We start from the raw sequence: 18,796 nt of genomic DNA on the forward strand, positions 1-18,796 counted from the left end.
CTTGGGGACCCTCTTGTTCCTTGGTTTCACTCCTAGGTCCTTGTGGAAGGACTTCATTCATGTGCATTTTGGGTTTTTTGTGAAACTACCCTACCCCCTTGGGATTTCCTATAAATAGAGGTGGAGGGGCAGCCCTCCACACTCATCCCTTGATCTCATACACATGCCATGCATTATCTGGCTTCTTCTCTCCCTCCCACGAAAAGAGTTTCGTAGGGCCGTAAGGCTGTCTGGGTTCCGGCAGGAACTAGTTCTGGACGGCGAAGCCCTGCCGGATAGATGACACCGTATGTGTGCAACTCTGTAGAGAGATCGTAGTTTCGGTCTTAGTTCGTGAGTGCCTCCCGAAGGGCTGTCCGCGTGACCGTCCGAGTTTCGAAGGTCCTCCCGAAGGGCTGTCCGAGTGACCGTTCGAGTTTCGAAGGTCCTCCCGAAGGGCTGTCCGCGACACCGTCCGGGGGGCTGTTCGACCGCCTCCTGGAGGGCTGTCTGAGGAGCAGATGAGGGTATACATCCTCGCGGTTGGGAGGTTGTAAATCCTAGCTGCGGGGATCTGCACCGCCGATCGTCATCGACTCTACTTCCCGCTGTGCTACGAGTCGGTAACGAAAAAGATCAAACCATGTATGCAGTCTCCATAGTGGTCCTGGGCTGGTGCGTAGGTCGGAAAATTTTTGTTTTCTGCTGCGTTCCCCTACACCCCCCTGCCCCCGTATATAAAGGAGAGAGGGGGAGGCCGGCCGGCCCTAGGGGCACGCCCAAGGAGAGGGAGTCCTACTAGGACTCCAAGTCCTAGTAGGATTCCACTTGGTGGAAGGGGGAAGGAAGGGAGAGGGAGAGGGAAAGGGGGGCCGCGCCCCCTCCCCTAGTCCTATTCGGACTCCCCATGGGGGGGAGCCTCCCCTATGTGGGATGTCCTCTCTCTCCCCTATGGCCCATGATGGCCCATTGCTTCCCCGGGGAGTTCCGGTAACCCCTCCGGCACTCCGTTTTTACCCGAAACTATCCGGAACAATTCCGGTGTCCGAATATCATGGTCCAATATATCAATCTTTATGTCTCGACCATTTCGAGACTCCTCGTCATGTCCGTGATCTCATCTGGGACTCCGAACAACCTTCGGTCATCAAATCACATAAACTCATAATACAAATCGTCATCGAACGTTAAGCGTGCGGACCCTACGGGTTCGAGAACTATGTAGACATGACCGAGACACCTCTCCGGTCAATAACCAATAGCGGAACCTGGATGCTCATATTAGCTCCTACATATTCTATGAAGATCTTTATCGGTCAAACCGCATAACAACATACGTTGTTCCCTTTGTCATCGGTATGTTACTTGCCCGAGATTCGATCGTCGGTATCCTCATACCTAGTTCAATCTCGTTACCGGCAAGTCTCTTTACTCGTTCCGTAATGTATCATCCTGCAACTAACTCATTAATCACATTGCTTGCAAGGATTATAGTGATGAGCATTACCGAGAGGGCCCAGAGATACCTCTCCGGTACACGGAGTGACAAATCCTAATCTTGATCTAAGCCAACTCAACAAACACCATCGGAGACACCTGTAGAGCATCTTTATAATCACCCAATTACGTTGTGACGTTTGATAGCACACTAAGTGTTTCTCCGGTATTCGGGAGTTGCATAATCTCATAGTCATAGGAACATGTATAAGTCATGATGAAAGCAATAGCAATAAACTAAACGATCATAGTGCTAAGCTAACGGACGGGTCTTGTCCATCACATCATTCTCTAATGATGTGATCCCGTTCATCAAATGACAACACATGTCTATGGCTAGGAAACTTAACCATCTTTGATTAACGAGCTAGTCAAGTAGAGGCATACTAGGGACGCTTTGTTTGTCTATGTATTCACACATCTACTAAGTTTCCGGTTAATACAATTCTAGCATGAATAATAAACATTTATCATGATATAAGGAAATATAAATAACAACTTTATTATTGCCTCTAGGGCATATTTCCTTCAAATTTTCCTAAGGAATCATTTGTACGACATTTCATAGGAAATCCAGTATCTACTCAAACCTTTTGAAAAAAATTCTTTATTTTTTGTGATATAGTTAAATAAACTAAAATCATGTAGGATTTGAATGGGCATGATATTCCTATTCCCACACTTTTACAATCCTGATAATCAAAAAGACCCTAAGGATTTGTTTCCCTAAAGAACATTTGCACTATATTTCATAAGAAATTTAACAACAGTTCACACCTCTTGAAAAATGTCCTTTATTTCTTTTGTGTTGTAAACAAACATACCAAAATCCTAAAGTAATTGAATGGGCATGGCATTCTAATCCCGTGTATTTTAGAATCCAATGAATCAAACAGATCTAATGTTTGTTTCCTTCATTGTCAAAATATTTCCCCACCATTTGAGGAACATCGGACAACACACACATCGATCACCTTCTCTTCCCAACAGTGGTCCCTCGCTGCAACTCCCTTCCCCGTGCACTACCATCATGCCAACCTTGTTAATAGTAGCGGTTGATCCTAGTGTGAATGGCAACGAAGAGAAAGACTACGAACTCGTTGAGGGGAGAGAAGAGGGAGGGCGACAAGGATGGGAAAAAGTGAGACACATAAGGAACATGGAACATAAAATTGTTATGTACGAATTCAATTCTAACAATAAAAAAACACTCAATGCTACATACTGAATCCATCAAAGGAGAAAAGGTACAACAGAAGTCCGATCAATAATGCCACCATGTCCACATGACCATCCATGCCCTCGTTCGCTCCTCTCAATTGCCACCTTCCTTCCCTCACCCTTCCTCCCCCTTTGTTGCTCCTACCAAGTTGTGCCGCTTTGTTTCTTCTATTTTTCCTGCCACCACGTCGCTAGATATGTCTCGTCGCTATCGTCAACACCCCCATTAGGTATCCCACTAAGTCCAGGGGTGTTTGCCACTATCAGATTACCTAGCCAACACAATTTTTTGAAAATCCTCCTGAAAACATATTCCATGCAACCCGAGATTATAAATACTCAAATCATATTTTGGAACACAATTCTAATACAATATATGTTCGCCATGTTGCAAAATCTTAGATTAAAATTCAACCTACATCTATAGAAACAAAATGGTCAACTCATATTTTGAATAGTAGTTATCCAATGTTAGACCACGAATCTGTCCCATAAACATAGTCAATGTTTCTTTTTGCGAGGAACATAGTCAATGTTGGATTTGTTGTTTTTATTTCCCAGGCAATTGTTTCATATCTAGATTCAAATTTCATGGCCTCCTAGATGTATATTATGTATTATTTTCAAATATTTTGATAACATGTAAAGTAATTTTTTGGTAATCATAATCAGCGAGCGTTCATTGGGAGGGATGACAGTTGCGAATGTTTTCATGAAAAATTCAGTTGTCGCAAGGATGGCAAAGATGGCAATTATAGCTCGCAAGCATGACAATTTTCTAATGAAAAATAGAACTGCACTGGAGTTGCCATGCTCGCTAACCAAAATTGTCTCGTTCGGCTTATGGACACCTAGTAGCAGAAATCAAGTCAATGGTGAATGAAAGGGAGTTTGTTCCACAGAAAATTTGTAGAGCTCAAAACAGTGTAGCAGATTGTATGGCAAACTATAGTCGTACCGAGTCATGTACTATGGTGTGGATGTGCAGATGTCCTCTGAAAGATCGTGGATATCACCTAGAGGGGGGTGAATAGGCACTTTAAAATAATTACGGTTTAGGCTTGAACAAATGCGGAATAAAACTAGCATTTAATTTGTCAAGCACAAAACCTAAAACGACTAGGCTCACCTATGTGCACCAACAACTTATGCTAAGCAAGATAAACAACTAAGACATGGAACAATAAGGTTACCACAAAGTAAAGTGCATAAGTAAAGGGCTCGGGTAAGAGATAACCGAGGCACGCGGAGACGACGATGTATCCTGAAGTTCACACCCTTGCGGATGCTAATCTCCGTTTGGAGCGATGTGGAGGCACAATGCTCCCCAAGAAGCCACTAGGGCCACCGTAATCTCCTCACGCGCTCGCACAATGCAAGATGTTGTGATTCCACTAAGGGACCCTTGAGGGCGGTCACCAAACCCGTACAAATGGCAACCCTTGGGGGCGGTTACCGAACCCGTACACTTTGGCAACCCTTGGGGGCGGATCACCGAACCCGTACAAATGGCAACCCTTGGGGGCGGTCCCCGGTATGCTTTCCCAGAGCTTTACACCACAATGATTGAGCTCCGACAACACCAACCATCTAAGGCACCCAAGAGGAACAAGCTCTAGGGTGCCCAAACACCCAAGAGTAACAAACTTCTCAACTTCACTTCCACGTATCACCGTGAAGAACTCAAACCGATGCATCAAATGCAATGGCAAGGGCACACAGAGTGCCCAAGTCCTTTTCTCCCAAATTCCACCAAAGCAACTAATGCCATGGAAGAAAATGAGAGGAAGAACGAAGAAGAGAACACAAAGAACTCCAAGATCTAGATCCAAGGGGTTCCCCTCACATAGAGGAGAAAGTGATTGGTGGAAACGTAGATCTAGATCTCTTCTATCCCCCCCCCCCAAAACTAGCAAGAATCCATGGAGGGATTGAGAGATAGCAAGCTCGAAGAAGGTCAAAAACGGGGGAAGAACGCGAGCTAAAAGGATAAGGTTCAATGGGGAAGAAGACCCCCTTTTATAGGTGGGAAAAAATCCAACCGTTATGTGCTCAGCCCGCACACGAGCGGCACTACCGCTCCATGGAGCGGTACTACCGCTCGGGTAGTAGTAACAGGAAAATAGAGCAACGACTAGGAACCTTGGGGTGGTAGTGCCGCTGAAGCGGTACTACCGCTCATCCTAGCGGTACTATCGCGGGAGAAGCAGATCATAGGAGCAGAGGAGGCAAGGTAGAGCACGACGGCAGTGCCCTAGCGGCGGTACTACCACCTGACCGGGACGGTACTACCGCTTACAGGCGGTACTACCGCACCTTACTGCCGCCCAACTACCGTTGAACCCGACACGAGAAACAGAACCCCCAGAACAAGCGGAAGTGCACGCGGTACTGGAACATCAGAAGTACCGCTTACAAGCGGTACTACCGCCCAACAAGGAACGGTACTGCCGCTTACAAGCGGTACTACCACTGTCCAGAGCGGTACTACCGCATGGGTGTAACAAGCAAGCCCTTGAGCAAAACAGATGCATCAAGAAAACCAAAACTGTCATAATTTCTGCATATGAGCTCCGAAATGAGCAAACTCAAGCTTGTTGGATAGATGACGACAAATACTATCCAACAGCGAGTGAAATCTCTATTGATGAAGAACCGGCAAAAACTCCAACATCAAAAACATCATAGAAGATGCATATGTGAACTCCGTTTTCGATGAACTCGAGCTTGTCATGAAGATGACCAAAAGCTCTAAAACTCACACAGAGAAACACCAAACAAGAACCAAGGAAGCAATGGTTTGAGCCCTCTACGAACGATACGACCAAGCTACTTACTTGAGAGCCCCCCTTGATAGTACGGCAATCGATCCTATAATCCGGTCTCCCAACTACCACCTTGAGACCGGTAAAATAGAAAACCTATCAACGACAAACCTTTGCCTTGCACATAGTCCACTTGAGCTTGATGATGACGATATTTGACTTCCTCAAGTTGGACCACCTTTCTTGACTGAGTTGGCTCGATGAAGACTAGTTGACTGCTCCCCCATACTCCACTATGGCTGAGCTACTCTTTGGCATATCTTTGCAAGTCCATTGTCACCATAATGGACGGCAAGCTTCAAGGACGATCTCTTCCTGATGCTCCACTTGAACTTGCACACCGCAACCTTGATGACGATCACCACTTGATGTCATCCTCCGTGGGTTATATGGTATCTTCCTTTTGACGCACGACCATGGAAACATACCTAACCCCACAAACAACTCTCACATAGACCATGGGTTAGTACACAAAACGTAATGGACAATGCTTACCATACCATGGGACCACTTGATCCCCCTCGGTACATCTTGTACGCTTTGTGTGTTGATCAACTTGATTCACTCCTTGACTTAGTCTTGATCAACCTTGTATCATGTCTTCTCACTGACCAAACTTTGGATAATTCCTTGAATAGCACATGGTCAACTCATAAACTCCTTGAAACCAACACATGGACTTCAAGAAATGCCTATGGACAAATCCTTCAAATATAACTCAAGGCAACCATTAGTACATAGAGAATGCCATCAATTACTAAAACCATACATGGGGGTACCACATGTTCTTTCATCCTCCATGTTGTGAGGACTTACTGCCTCTCGATTGTAACCCTGTAAGTTTGGAATAAAACTCCCATATGATTTCGCAAAAAAAACATCATTCACAAATATAGCTGGCCAAATGGGTCGTGCCTACCAGGCCGGCCCGCGAGCACGCCCGACACGGCCCGCCATGGGCGAGGCACGACATGGGCTAAACGGGCCGGGCCCGGCACGCCCTGGGCTGTGCTTGGGTTGCTAGGCTGAGCACGCGGGCCGGCAATGCACGACCTTTTTTTATTTTTATATATCTCTATATGGCCCAACAGATAAAAATAGGCTAAAAACGCCCAATGCGCCAAATAGCAGGCAAACTAGTGGGCCTAGCATGCCAATGGGCCGGCCCGATTAGCAGCTGGGCCATGCCCGGGCTGCAGGCTGCAGCACGCGGGCCGGCACGGCACGACCCTTGCCTCGGCGGGCCGGGCCGTGCCAGACACGATTAGGATGGGCCATGTCGTGCTAGCCCAGCCCATTTGGCCAGCTATGTTCGCAAATACCATTCCTTCCCGGGCAAACGTTCGCTGGTCATCGGTGAAAGGGTTGCACCATAACTACGGGTGCACCGCCTACGTTCGCGGGGAACCTGAGAGCTTCTATGTGACGCATTCTGCGTCAACTAGGTGCGGCTTCGCACAGGAGCAGCTGATTGGCGGGCTTTGTGGGCCGCGAGGCGCGCGTTTCCCTGAGTTTGAACTGTTTCTACCATTTCGCTGTTCCTGCTTCGCGAAGCTGTTCCACTGTTTCGCTGTACCTGCTGTTTTGCTGTTTTAAAAAGCGGTTCCACTGTTTCGTTGTACCTGCTGTTTTCCTTGTATAAACTAAACAACTGTTTCTACTGTTTCCCAAAGAAATCGGTTCCTATTTCTGAACCCAGGTGCTGTTTCTACTGTTTCCCAAAGAAATCGGTTCCTATTTCTGAACCTAGGTGCTGTTCCTATTGATTCAACTAGTTTTTAATTATAAAAAACATGAAATTTCATTTTACATTTGTTACAAAGTGGTACTTCTAAAACTGTCATAAAAGTGGTAAGCTTACAGCTTGATGAATTGAGTGATGATAGTATCACCAAGGCGTCATGAAAGACAAAAAAATGTACATGTCTTACTGCTCGTTTACAAAACTGTTTCAGCTGTTTCCGGACATTGTTTACAGCTGAAGGTCTTGGAAGAAACTATCACTAGACCAGAAAGAGAAAAAAAAGATAACTCTATCGGTAAGGAAACATTTTTCCCATGGAAGTATTCCTTTGAGTTGAATCTTGCAGTGCAACTTCCCTTGAAGGTGACAGTATTAATGAGACCCTTGAGAATAGAAAGAAGAAATATGTTAATTGGAAATACAGGTGCAGAACATTTCATCATTCAGATTCTTTTGGGTGAACCCTGTTACACTAACTAATAGGAATAATGATACCCTTGAGAATAGAAAGAAGAAACATGTTAATTGGGAATACAGGTGCAAAACATTTGATCAATGGGTTTCTTAGGGTGAACCTTGTTACACTAACTAACAGGAACTGCTGATTTCAGAAGTTACCTAAGGTGACTACATATGCAGAATGAGTAAAGATTGGCACTCAAAGCTTCACTTGAATATGCGGAAACCCTGTTGAAACATATACAAGATTAGAAGAAATTAATTTCACTGTTCCGTATGAAAGAACAGGCTCTAAGAAAATAACATCTCGTTTCTGTCCTTGGGAGACAAATAAATAGAGAACTTACATGTCTCTGCAGGAAAGAAGTTACTAACGGCAGCTGAATTTCATTGTCCTTGCAAGTTACAATCTCAAAAAGGAATTTTTGGCGTAGAGCTTGTAAATCATCCTACAATATTTTAGAAAAAGTGCAGTTTAATTCCTGATATGTTCCAATTAATGACAAAAAAGGAAAATTATGTCTATCGCTTACATTAGAGAACCCCTCCAATCCGAGACCTTTGTACTTGCTAAAAAATGAACATTTAACTGGGGAACATTATTTGTGGGGGGGGGGGGGGACAAGTATTGCTCTGATGATAATTGAATAATGTTCCTTGGGGTGAACAATTTTTTTTGAAAGAATGTTCACTACATTTTGAATAAAAAATGGTCATTGAATATTGTTCCCTCAGTAATGTTCTTAGTAAAAATAAAAAAAATTGTTTTTCAAAATTAAATAATGTTCTCTGAAGTAAAAAATGTTTTTCAAGACAAATAATGTTTCCTCAGTATCAACAATTAAATCGGACTTGGAAAAAATGTTCCCTAAATAATGTTCTCTAAAATAATGATAAACTAAAAAATGTTCCCTAAATAATGTTTGTCGAAAAATGTTTGCGGGTGCCAAGAAATTTCTCTTGGAAAATGTTCCCTAAAGTCTAAAAAAATAAATGTTATTTGAATATGTTTCAATAATGTTCTCAATTTTTTTTTAAAATGTTCTTCAAAATAAATAATGTTCCTTTAACTGTAAATATGTTCTTCAAGTTAAATAATGTTCCTCAGCATGAACAAGTAATGTTTCCTCATAAAAATTGTTCCCTAAAAAATGTTCTTCAAGTTAAACAAAAGAAACATTATAGGGGAACAAAAGAAATTGAACATTTATTTGGGGAACATTATTAAAGGGACATTCTTGAATGAACATTAAAAGAATGATAATTGAATAATGTTCCTTTGGGTCAACAAAATTTCCTCGGAGACATTTTTTGTACTACATTCTGAATATAATAATGTTCCTTGAATAATGTTCCCTCAATAATGTTCTAAAAAACACTAAATTGTTCCCTAATAAATAATGTTCTCTGAAGTTTAAAAATGTTCTTCAAGTCAAATAATTTTTCCTCGGCATCAACAAAAAGTATCAACCTAATATGTGTACATCTTGCAAGTTTCATCTTGTATTACTAGGTTAACGTCCTATATCAAAAACTATAGTCACATCACCTACTATCACTTCAAAAAACGAACATTGGCCTACAGTGCACAGATATATACATGGAAAAAAATTCGATGGACCATGAGCTCAGACCAAGAGCTCACAGCGGCTGTTTTGAAATAGGATGCCGAACAAGCAGTGTGGCCGGAAGTGCCTAGCACCACGTGCCTCGATGAGCCCCTTGTCCTCTCTCTGCTGTACCAATGGAATACTTCTGCAGAAGAAGGACAAGAGACATAGCAAATGTTGAGCTTGAACTGAAAAAGAAAAAAAGAAATGTCGTGGTGTGAGCCAGACTAGTTCAATGTTGAGCTCAAACAATTCACATTATGAATACAAATAACACATTACATAAACTTCAGACTGTTTTTTTGGTTACGTTGGTATGGGCACGCACGCAGAACAAATGTGAATTCTAAACATTATTATTCATGAACAACACAAAAGAGGAAAAGCTGAGTATCTGGACCATTATTACGTTGGTATGGGCTCCATTATATATTAACATTTTGTGCAGGACGCACGCACGCAGAACCATACAACAAACAGTCTGAATGGCTCCATGAAAATGTTATTTCACGGAGCCTAAAATATTGATAGGTGCTTGCTTCTCGACAAAATATATCCTAACAAGTGTCCATCATGCTACTACACATTACAGAAACTAACAAAACATATAATCAAGAGATGAGGACTTCTGCATCATCCTACAAAAACACACCTATCATCATCAACATCAACACACACACACACAAACTCTGGGGAAGCACATGAACAGACACCCTCCTACCATCATTATGCTCCATTCATACCCTGAATCCAAATTCTGAAGGCAACCCTCTTTTCTAGCCTCAGATTCACCCAAACTAGAACGAAAAAATCGCTCCACTGCTGCCACCGAAACCTCCTACAAACCCTAGAAACGCTGGACCGACACAAACGGGACAAAAATCGCCTTGATCTGGTGATACAACACACAAAGAACACGAACAGCGTGACAAGAACACAGCGGGGCGAATTGGGGGCATTACCTTGAAGATGACGAACTTGATGGAGCTTGACGGAACCCTAGACGCGCGGGCCTTGACGGAACCCTAGACGACCCCAACCTTGAAGGAACCCTAGATGACGCCGACGCCGACGCCGACGAGGAGACACTGACCACCTGCAAAAAAAATCCATCGCGACGACGTCAGCCAGATATGATCGGCGATGCCTCTGACGAATCGAGGGGAGAGAGGCCCGTCGGCTGCTTACCAGGGCAGCGGTCTCTTGTCGGAGTGGGATCCCCGGAGGAAAAAGCAGATGAAGAGGGAGGAAGGGGGGTGCGCCACGAGGGAGGAAGAGGAAGGGGGATGCGGCACGAGGAAGAGGAAGGGGGAGGCGTCTCTGGAGCGACGAAAGAAAAAAACAATGAGCCGCACGGAGGAAGGAAACGAGACAGCGAACAGGTAGTAAAAAGGCCGGTCCAAATCAGGTGAAGGGGGTGCGGCGCGCCGACACTGAATGCGTCAAATAGGAATTTCCCTACCTTCTTCGCCGGCTCGCTCAACTTTCCCGCCAAAATTTTAGAATCCCTCTCCACAGGCCCACACTAGAAAAAGAAAGAAAATCTGAAGCCCTCACACAGATCTACTGCTCCAACCAAATTCCCCACCCCTCCTCCTCCGCCGCCGCCCCCCACCCATGACGGCCATCGCCGGCGAGCCCCACCGCGTAGTCCTCCTCGTCGACCTTAACCCCCTCCTCCCCTCTCCAAACCCTAGCGCTCCCACTGCCCAGTCCGCCGCCTCCTCCTACCTCGCCGCCGTCCTCCCAACCGCGGCCTCCCTCCTCGCCGCCTCCCCCTCGCCCGCCTCGCTCTCCGCCGCGCGCCTCTTCTTCTCCTCCCTCTCCCCGATCCTCTCCTCCTCCCTCCTCCCCAAGCACCTTCCCTCCGCCCCGACCCCGCTTTCCTTCCACCTCCCCCCGGTCACCCTCGCCTCCCTCGCCCCGCTCCGCCGCCTCGCCCTCCCAGCCTCGCCGCACCCCCGCGTCACTGCCTCCTCCTCCATCGCCAAGTCGCTCCTCCAGCTCGAGCACGACTACTCCTGGGACGCCGAGTCCCAACACGGCCGCCGCCGCCGCGTCTTCGATCGGCCGCCCAATTTGGCGGTTCTCTTCACGTCCGTCTCTGATTTCGAGGAATTCGGGGAGGCCACGAGCTCTGAAAAGAGGTTTCGTGGGGTTTTCGAGCCAGTGAGGGACCGACTTCAATCCAGGGGCATACAGGTGTGTTGGGTTGCCGTTGGTTCCACCAGCGAGGGGATCCGGAGGGCGGTGACGGAGCTAGGGTGGAGGTTTACGACAGCAGATGCAGTCACGTTGGGGTCGGCGGTTGCCCCGCCAGGGCTCGTCTGGGGAGGTATTGGATTTGGGTGTGGGGGAGGTGGACGGCGAGGTGAGGTAGTGTTGGAGATCGCCGATGTGAAAGGGAAGCCACTGGTCTGCAAGGGCTGCGAGGTTGAGATTGTTAGCACCACGCCGTCGCAGGTGGGTAGCCATGGTGTGTCCAGGATACATGTGAAGGCGGTGTGTGAGGTGGGGAATTTCGAGCAGTTGATGAGCAGAGATGGCGAGGTTGTTCTGGTACGTGGGTTGCCACAGGATAGGAGCAAGGGTGATAGTGAAGGAGCTGTGGACAGGGAGTTTTTCCCACATCGGCTTCTGGAGTTGGTTCTTGCCGATGAGAGCAATTGCCTTCGGGCTGGAATGCCTATTTGGCAGCTCATTCTGGTTTTCCTTCATAGGAAAAACTATTGTGCAATGGTTTCGATTTCTGATGGAGACGAGAAGTCTGTAGATGGCCTTCTCGTACCTTTCTTGATGAACTATGCATTACTGCGTGTCGAGAAGAATGGCACTGGTTTAGAACAGGTGGTTGCGAAGAGTCCTGAAACATTGGGTAGTTCCATGCCTGATCCACCAAAGGAGCTGAGTGTGAGGAAGAAGAGAATCAGGCTGGTCAGTAAGCTACTTGAGGCGGCCAGTTGGAGCACCTTCTGTGATGTGCTCCTCAAACATGCTGATGGCAGCATGCCAGTGGTGGAGTTGGAAGACCTGTATTTCAGCAGGTATGGCACTGCATCCAAAAAGTTGCGGTTTCTGAAATGTTGGCTGAAGCAAGTGAAATTGTCATCTCTTGGTACCTCAACGAGCCTTCATAAAGGCGAGACACGTCCTTCCTCAAAGGATGAAGGAGAAGCAAAACTTCAAGTCTCAGAGGAGGATGGGGCTGCTCATGTCAACTGTTCGGTGGATGAAGCAGATTGTAACAAAATTGACAAACCAGTGGATGAAGCAGATTGCAACAAAGTGGAGCAACAAGTGGACGAGGAGACTTCAGCATTCTCTTCAATGGAAGATTTAGAAGCATTTCTTGGGAGCATCCCTCAGAAGATTGAGCAAGGTCTTTGTTCTGAAGATGCTGATTTGGGAAATCTAGCTGAACGTTTGGTTGGCTTGTCTGTCGATGCGCTGATGATTAAGAATGGAAAGATTACAGTGAGATATTTTGAACACAGGGAATTAGATGATGCTTCTGATGCAAAAATTATCTCCGAAGCTTCCATTATTCTGTTGAGAAAACCCAAAGAGCTTCTGTTGAAGTACAAAGACAACAATTCAGCATCTGTTGGATCAGAACAAACCTCAAAATACAGCGCAAATTACAAAATCCGAGAGTATCCTTTTTAGTCCTCAGTTTTTTTCTTCCAGCCCTGCAATTATTTCCTATGATAATATCCACTACGATAGTAACATGTAAGCAATACTATTTTTTTTGTCTTGTATGCCTTAACAAGCATGTATCAGGCATGAACTGCAGATATTGCTTAGGTTGGAAATAATCCGGTCCAAACTTGGCCCAGACTTTGAGGGAGGTTCAAAACAGAAGATGATAAAAGAGATCTGCTCTCTTTTGCAGTTTATTGATATAAACCTCCAAGGGGATTCGTTTCAGTCTGACAGTATTGTTAAGTTTGCTGAAAAGACCATCAAGTCCAGGTATGTCTGTGTTTTGAATGCATTGTAACCATTATAGGGCTTTATTTGTTGAGCTATTGGCTCTGTTGATGCTTGTGATTGTTTAGCATTGGTCTGTGTTTTGAATGCATTGTAACCATTACAGGGCTTTATTTGTTGAACTATTAGCTCTGTTGATGCTTGCGAATGTTTAGCGTTGAAGCATAAGTAGTTTTGTAAGGTACAGTGACGAATGCATTTCTTGCTACCTGAGCCAACAGAACCATGCTAGGTTACTTCAAGAAAATTGTACAAGGAACATGCCCACAAATTGATCATGCATTTGGTTAGAAAAACCAGTATTGCATCATTGTAAGTAAACATAATACCTTTTGATAAATATATGCATGCTCGGTACTGCTTCCGTTGCCAGATGAAAACCTTATGCTTCAATACAATCTTTGGTTTGATCACTTTTATCGCTACATATTGATGGAAATCTTAACTTGAGATACTTATCTCTTCTACTACTGCTAAACTGCAGGCTACAACTCATTTTACTGCTAGGGATTTGCTGTGTGCTATTATAACCTATAACTGCTCTCATGCTTCAGTTCCAATCATGTGAAATGAATTGTGAGATAGGAGCATCACAAAGATGCTCATTCCCCTCAAAAAAAGAAAAGAAAAAGTAGTGGTGCTCATTTTCCTTGATCCTTTGAGGAGCATGAAAGCATTGCTGACATTGTAGCGCATGTTGTTGTAACTTCTAATGACAATTGAAATGAGATGATATTTTGTGTTGAATGGTCATAAATACGAGTATATGACACATGCGTTGTTTTAGCCTTTATTTGTTCTCATTGTTGAGTCATGTATCTGTGTTGCTTATTCCTTAAGAAGAAACTGAAAGTTATAATGGTAATTTTATATGCTGAATTTAGAATACTATCCTGCCGAACAGCAGTACATACTAGATCTCTTGGAGCCATTTTGTAACAAAAGTGAACTCTGGATTCCTGTCCAATTTTTGGCTGCTCAATAACTTACAGGGAGTTCAAATTTATAATTTGACTGCTCAATAACTTGCATCTACGGTGACACAAAGGTTTAAATATATAATTTGACTGCTCAATAACTTACAGGGAGTTCAAATTTATAATCAGACTGCTGAAAATTTTGTAGGTACATGGACTCTATGGAGGATGTGATCAAGAAGATATACACGGAGATGGAGTTTGATCTGTTCGACGAAGATGACTTGCCATGTTCAGACTCTCTACCCAGCAGCAGCAACCAGGACGACGGCAAGGGCAACAAGAGCCGGAGCAGCCAGAGGAACTGTGCCGGCAGCTCAAGCGCTCCCACGCTTCACACGAGGAGCAGACACCAGGACAGGCACGAGGAGCAGCTGGTGCGAGCGAGTGAGCGGCGGAACAGGGAGCGCAGGCTCTCCTCCTTCACCAGCTGGGTGCCGGACCTGCGCCGAGTGTGGGCGCTCAAGCACCCCGGGAAGGAGCCTCCCCTGGCGGTGGCGGTGCCTCGGTCCAGGCAGCACTCGAAGCGGAGGAAGCGGCGCGCTGCGTGCACTGACATGGTCTGCGAGACGCCCATGACGGCCGCGAAGAAGCAGCAGCCGGAGCAGGCCGGGTCGGGGTCTGACGAGATGATGTCGATCGGGTCCGTGTCAAAGACCTTGTTCGACGACGACACGGAGGTGAGCAGCTCAAGCAGCGTGTGAACGAAAGTGTACTCTAACGAGCATATTGGCCGCGCGGTTGCACAGTTACGATTTTCTTCAGAAGCTTGGAGGTTTCTGAGCTCCAGGGAAGGCATTTCTCATCAGTATGGAAGTGTCCTGATTGTGGTGGTGGGCCGGGCTGATCACTCATTCATTCCGTTGTTGAACTTCGGCATCTGTTTCAGCTGTATGTCCTGTCACCCCTCCAAAAAAAAACTGTATGTCCTGTCTTCTTCTACGGTAATGTCACTTCTTTTCGGCTGACTACCTTATGCTAGCGTTACATAGTGGGCGCGACTATATGTTTTTTTAGTCTAAACACACTTTTATTAATCAGTAAACATAGGGATACAATGAACGTCTTGGTGAGCAGCCCAATATGGCGACCAAAATCCAGTCTAGCGAGACTATGTGCCTAGATGAAGGAACGCTTGTCGAATTGTTCCGCCGTGTCATGATCTCCTTCACTGTGCTCGCATGAGTGCCTTATGCGTCCCCGTGAATGTCATTGACTACCCTTTGGTAATCCAAAGCAATCAATTCATGCGATAATGCCAGGTCCGTAGATAGGGCTAGAGCCTCCCGACAGGCAAGAGCCTCAAAGCATGCTGGATTGGTTATGCCGGCCATCCTTATTGCAGAAGCTCTAAGAGCATCTCCAGCCGTTTGCCCTTTCATGAGGCATTTTTTTCGCCTCCTAGGGGCTGCTGGCGAGAACTTTGGCCCGGGGGCCAAAATTTTCCACTCGCTGCCTTCCCACGAGCAGTGTTGGACTCCCACAAACGGAGCGGCATTTCGTCGAGCACCTTGACCGCGGCGGCGTCGACGACCTCCAGCCAGCGGAGGAGCGCGAGCGTCGACGGGGAAGGAGACGCGCCTCCACCATGCCGGGTCCGTGGAGATGCACGGGCTGGAGACGCGCTGCTCGCCGCCTCGCCACGTGCCGGAGATGGAGATGCAGCTCGCAGCCGTGCTCGCCACGCTCGCCCTCGGCGGCGCGCTCGTCGTGCTCTTCTTCGGCAAGTGCGTCAAGGAGCTCGACGACGCCGTCGAGGCCCTGCTGCAGCTGCGGGCCGACGTGCTCAGCAGCTGGACGGCGCGCCGGAGCCGGAGCAGCCGCACGCGCAGGACGACGTGGCGTCCATCAAGATCCAGGAGCAGGGTGCGACGCTGCTGGAGGCCGCCGCTGCTCCTCCAGCCCGAGGAGCTGGAGCTCCTGCCTGAGACGGGGTCCGCCATATCGCCCGGCCCGGTCGTGGAGGCCGGCGAGCGGGGAGGGAGGCAGGCGCGGGGCGGCAAGCGGGGAAGGAGGCGTGGCGGGGAGATGCAGGGCGGGGCCGGCGACGCCAGGCGAGGGAGGCGTCGGGGCTGCATCCGGCCATGCGAGCTCTCCGCTGCGGCCGCGCGGGCTGTGTGCGGTAGGTGTGGGGTGGAGAAAAGAGAGAAAGGAGAGGAGAGAGGAGAGAGGAGAGAGAGGGGCTGCCAAGTGGGGCTACGCATGCAAAAAGCAATTGCCGGCGTCCCCAGCTGCCCCCCAGGGGGCTGGGTGTGGGGTGGGCGTGCCGGCGGGAAATATCGCCAAAACTGGCGCAAATCAAGGGGTTGGGGGCCTGGCTGGCACGTTTTTTAACTGCCGGTGCTGAAAAAAGGGGCTTGAGGGCGTCCTGGGGCCCTAGTGGAGATGCTCTAAGGGCATGACTATATGTAGCTATATGTAGCGACCCCTGGCATATCCGTACATTTTTTTCACTCTGTTTTTTTTTGTTTCTTACATTTTTTCATATTTTCGAAAACGTTCTAAAAACATAAATTCGAGCACTTAAAAATACTTGAAAAAAACTATGAATTTTAAAAATGTCAAATGCTGTGTAAAGAAATTGTTAGCTTAATTTTAAAATATGTAGATACATTTAAATAACGTCCACGTGTGTCAAAAAATTTATAACATGAATTCAGAAAAATGTTTGAAGACATTTATTTGAAAAAAGTGGCTCATGTATTAAAAATGTTGAACATGTATAATCTTTTTTCATATGTATACAAAAATGTATAGTATATGTAAAGAATGTAGACATCATAACGCATATTTGAAGAAAATATTAATCATGTACATGCAAAATGTTAAATGTGTAAAAGAAAAATGTTTCTTATGTATACAAAACCTACAATTTGTATGAAAAAAGTAGACATCAAAATATATATCTAAAAAAATGTTAAACATGGATTTGAAAAATGTTTAAAGAGTATAGATTTGAAAAATGTACATTGTGTATTGAAAAAAAAATAGAAATGTGTTGGACAAGAAAGTAACCAATGAAAAGCAACAAAGAAACAAAGAGAAACGAAAAAAGCAATGAAAACCAAAAAAGAAACAAATAAAAATAAAAATAAAACCAGTGAAAACCAATGACAAAGAATGGAAATAAGAAGAGACAAAGAAAACCAAAAAGGGAATAAAAATATGAAGGAAGAAAGAAAGTAAGGAAGCAACGAGTGAAAACTGAGAAGAAACAAAGGAACCAAATAAATCGTAGGAAAAAGAAAGAAAACCCCATTGAAAATCGAGAAAGAAACTAAAAAACCGATGAAAAAAAAAGAAAGTAAAAAACCCGAAGAAAATCATGACTAAATAAAGAAAAAAAATCGAACCAAACAGGAGCAATACATGATTGATCGAGCGAACGAGAGTGAGCGAGCGAAAAAAAACACCAAAACAAGTCGGCCCATTAACTTTTTTTTGCGGAAACACTTGTATTACTCAAATAAGAATATCTTTACAATCATCAAGGGAGATACCCAAGACTTCATCTGGCCCAGATCCTAACCAAGTCATAGTCCGCCCTTCAACTCGAGCAAACCTAACTAGACTATCACTCGCTTTATTCTAGGCTCGCGAAACATGAGTAATACAAGTTTGTCAAAGACGTAATAGCAGTCTTATTTCATTCACTAAGGAGGCATAAACTGAGCGATCAACTTCTCCAGAAGTTATCATAAACACTGCCATATTGGAGTCAGATTCAATAGCAACAGGTAGACCGGACCTTTGAATGGCTAGCGATAAACCTTCCATGATCCCGCATAACTCAGCTACAACCGCGTCTCTACAGGTATATAGCGCTCTGCAGGCCGAAAAAATGATCATACCCCTAGAGTCGCGCAGAATCATACCAGCTCCAGCCTCGTCATTTGCCACAAATGAGCCATCCATGCTCAATTTAACCCAACCATGGTCGGGCGGCTTCCATCTCAGTTCAGAGATCGACCGTTGTGGAGGAACTGTGCTACCTCTTGAGCATGCGTTGGTTTTCCCTTGAAGAGGAAAGGGTGAAGCGGCAAAGTAGCGTAAGTATTTCTCTCAGTTTTTGAGAACCAAGGTATCAATCCAGTAGGAGACTACACGCCAGTCGCCTAGTACCTGCACAAACAATCAAGAACCTTGCAACCAACGCGATAAAGGGGTTGTCAATCCCTTCACGGCCACTTCCAAAAGTGAGATATGATAAAGATAATAAGATAAATATTTTTGGTATTTTTGTTGTATAGATTGGAAAGTAAAGATTGCAAAATAAACGGCGACAGAAATAACTAGTTGATGGGAAACTAATATGATGTGAAATAGACCCGGGGGCCATAGGTTTCATTAGTGGCTTCTCTCATGATAGCATATATTACGGTGGATGAAAAAATTACTGCCGAGCAATTGATAGAAAAGTGCATAGTTATGAGAATATCTAGGCATGATATGAACATAGGCATCACGTCCGTGTCAAGTAGACCGAAACGA

The 18,796-nt window shown here is 45.6% G+C and overlaps 1 protein-coding gene and 1 long non-coding RNA gene across 4 annotated transcripts; one reads left to right on the top strand and one right to left on the bottom strand.

Moving 5' to 3' along the window:
* Positions 1–7,044: 7,044 nt before the first annotated feature.
* On the bottom strand, positions 7,045–10,702 carry LOC123497828 (uncharacterized). 3 transcript variants are annotated; one of them, XR_006671850.2, is made up of 6 exons: positions 10,524–10,702; positions 10,298–10,431; positions 9,371–9,480; positions 8,073–8,174; positions 7,885–7,953; positions 7,045–7,649 (listed from the first exon to the last, which is right to left on the bottom strand). It is a non-coding gene; the product is annotated as an uncharacterized lncRNA (long non-coding RNA). The 3 variants fall into 3 exon arrangements; XR_006671848.2 differs by having other exon boundaries at positions 9,326–9,480; positions 10,524–10,701; XR_006671847.2 differs by lacking the exon at positions 7,885–7,953 and having other exon boundaries at positions 7,046–7,649; positions 9,326–9,480; positions 10,524–10,696.
* A 214-nt stretch (positions 10,703–10,916) lies between these two features.
* LOC109786894 (uncharacterized) lies at positions 10,917–15,367 on the top strand. Its single transcript, XM_020345454.4, has 3 exons — positions 10,917–12,988; positions 13,119–13,310; positions 14,454–15,367. Exons 1-3 carry the CDS (start codon positions 10,953–10,955, stop codon positions 15,007–15,009), a joined length of 2,784 nt encoding a protein of 927 aa, XP_020201043.1. The 5' UTR covers positions 10,917–10,952; the 3' UTR covers positions 15,010–15,367.
* The last annotated feature ends 3,429 nt before the right edge of the window (positions 15,368–18,796 follow it).

Source organism: Aegilops tauschii, chromosome 3 (genome assembly GCF_002575655.3).
Source record: "Aegilops tauschii subsp. strangulata cultivar AL8/78 chromosome 3, Aet v6.0, whole genome shotgun sequence".
NCBI lineage: Eukaryota > Viridiplantae > Streptophyta > Magnoliopsida > Poales > Poaceae > Aegilops > Aegilops tauschii.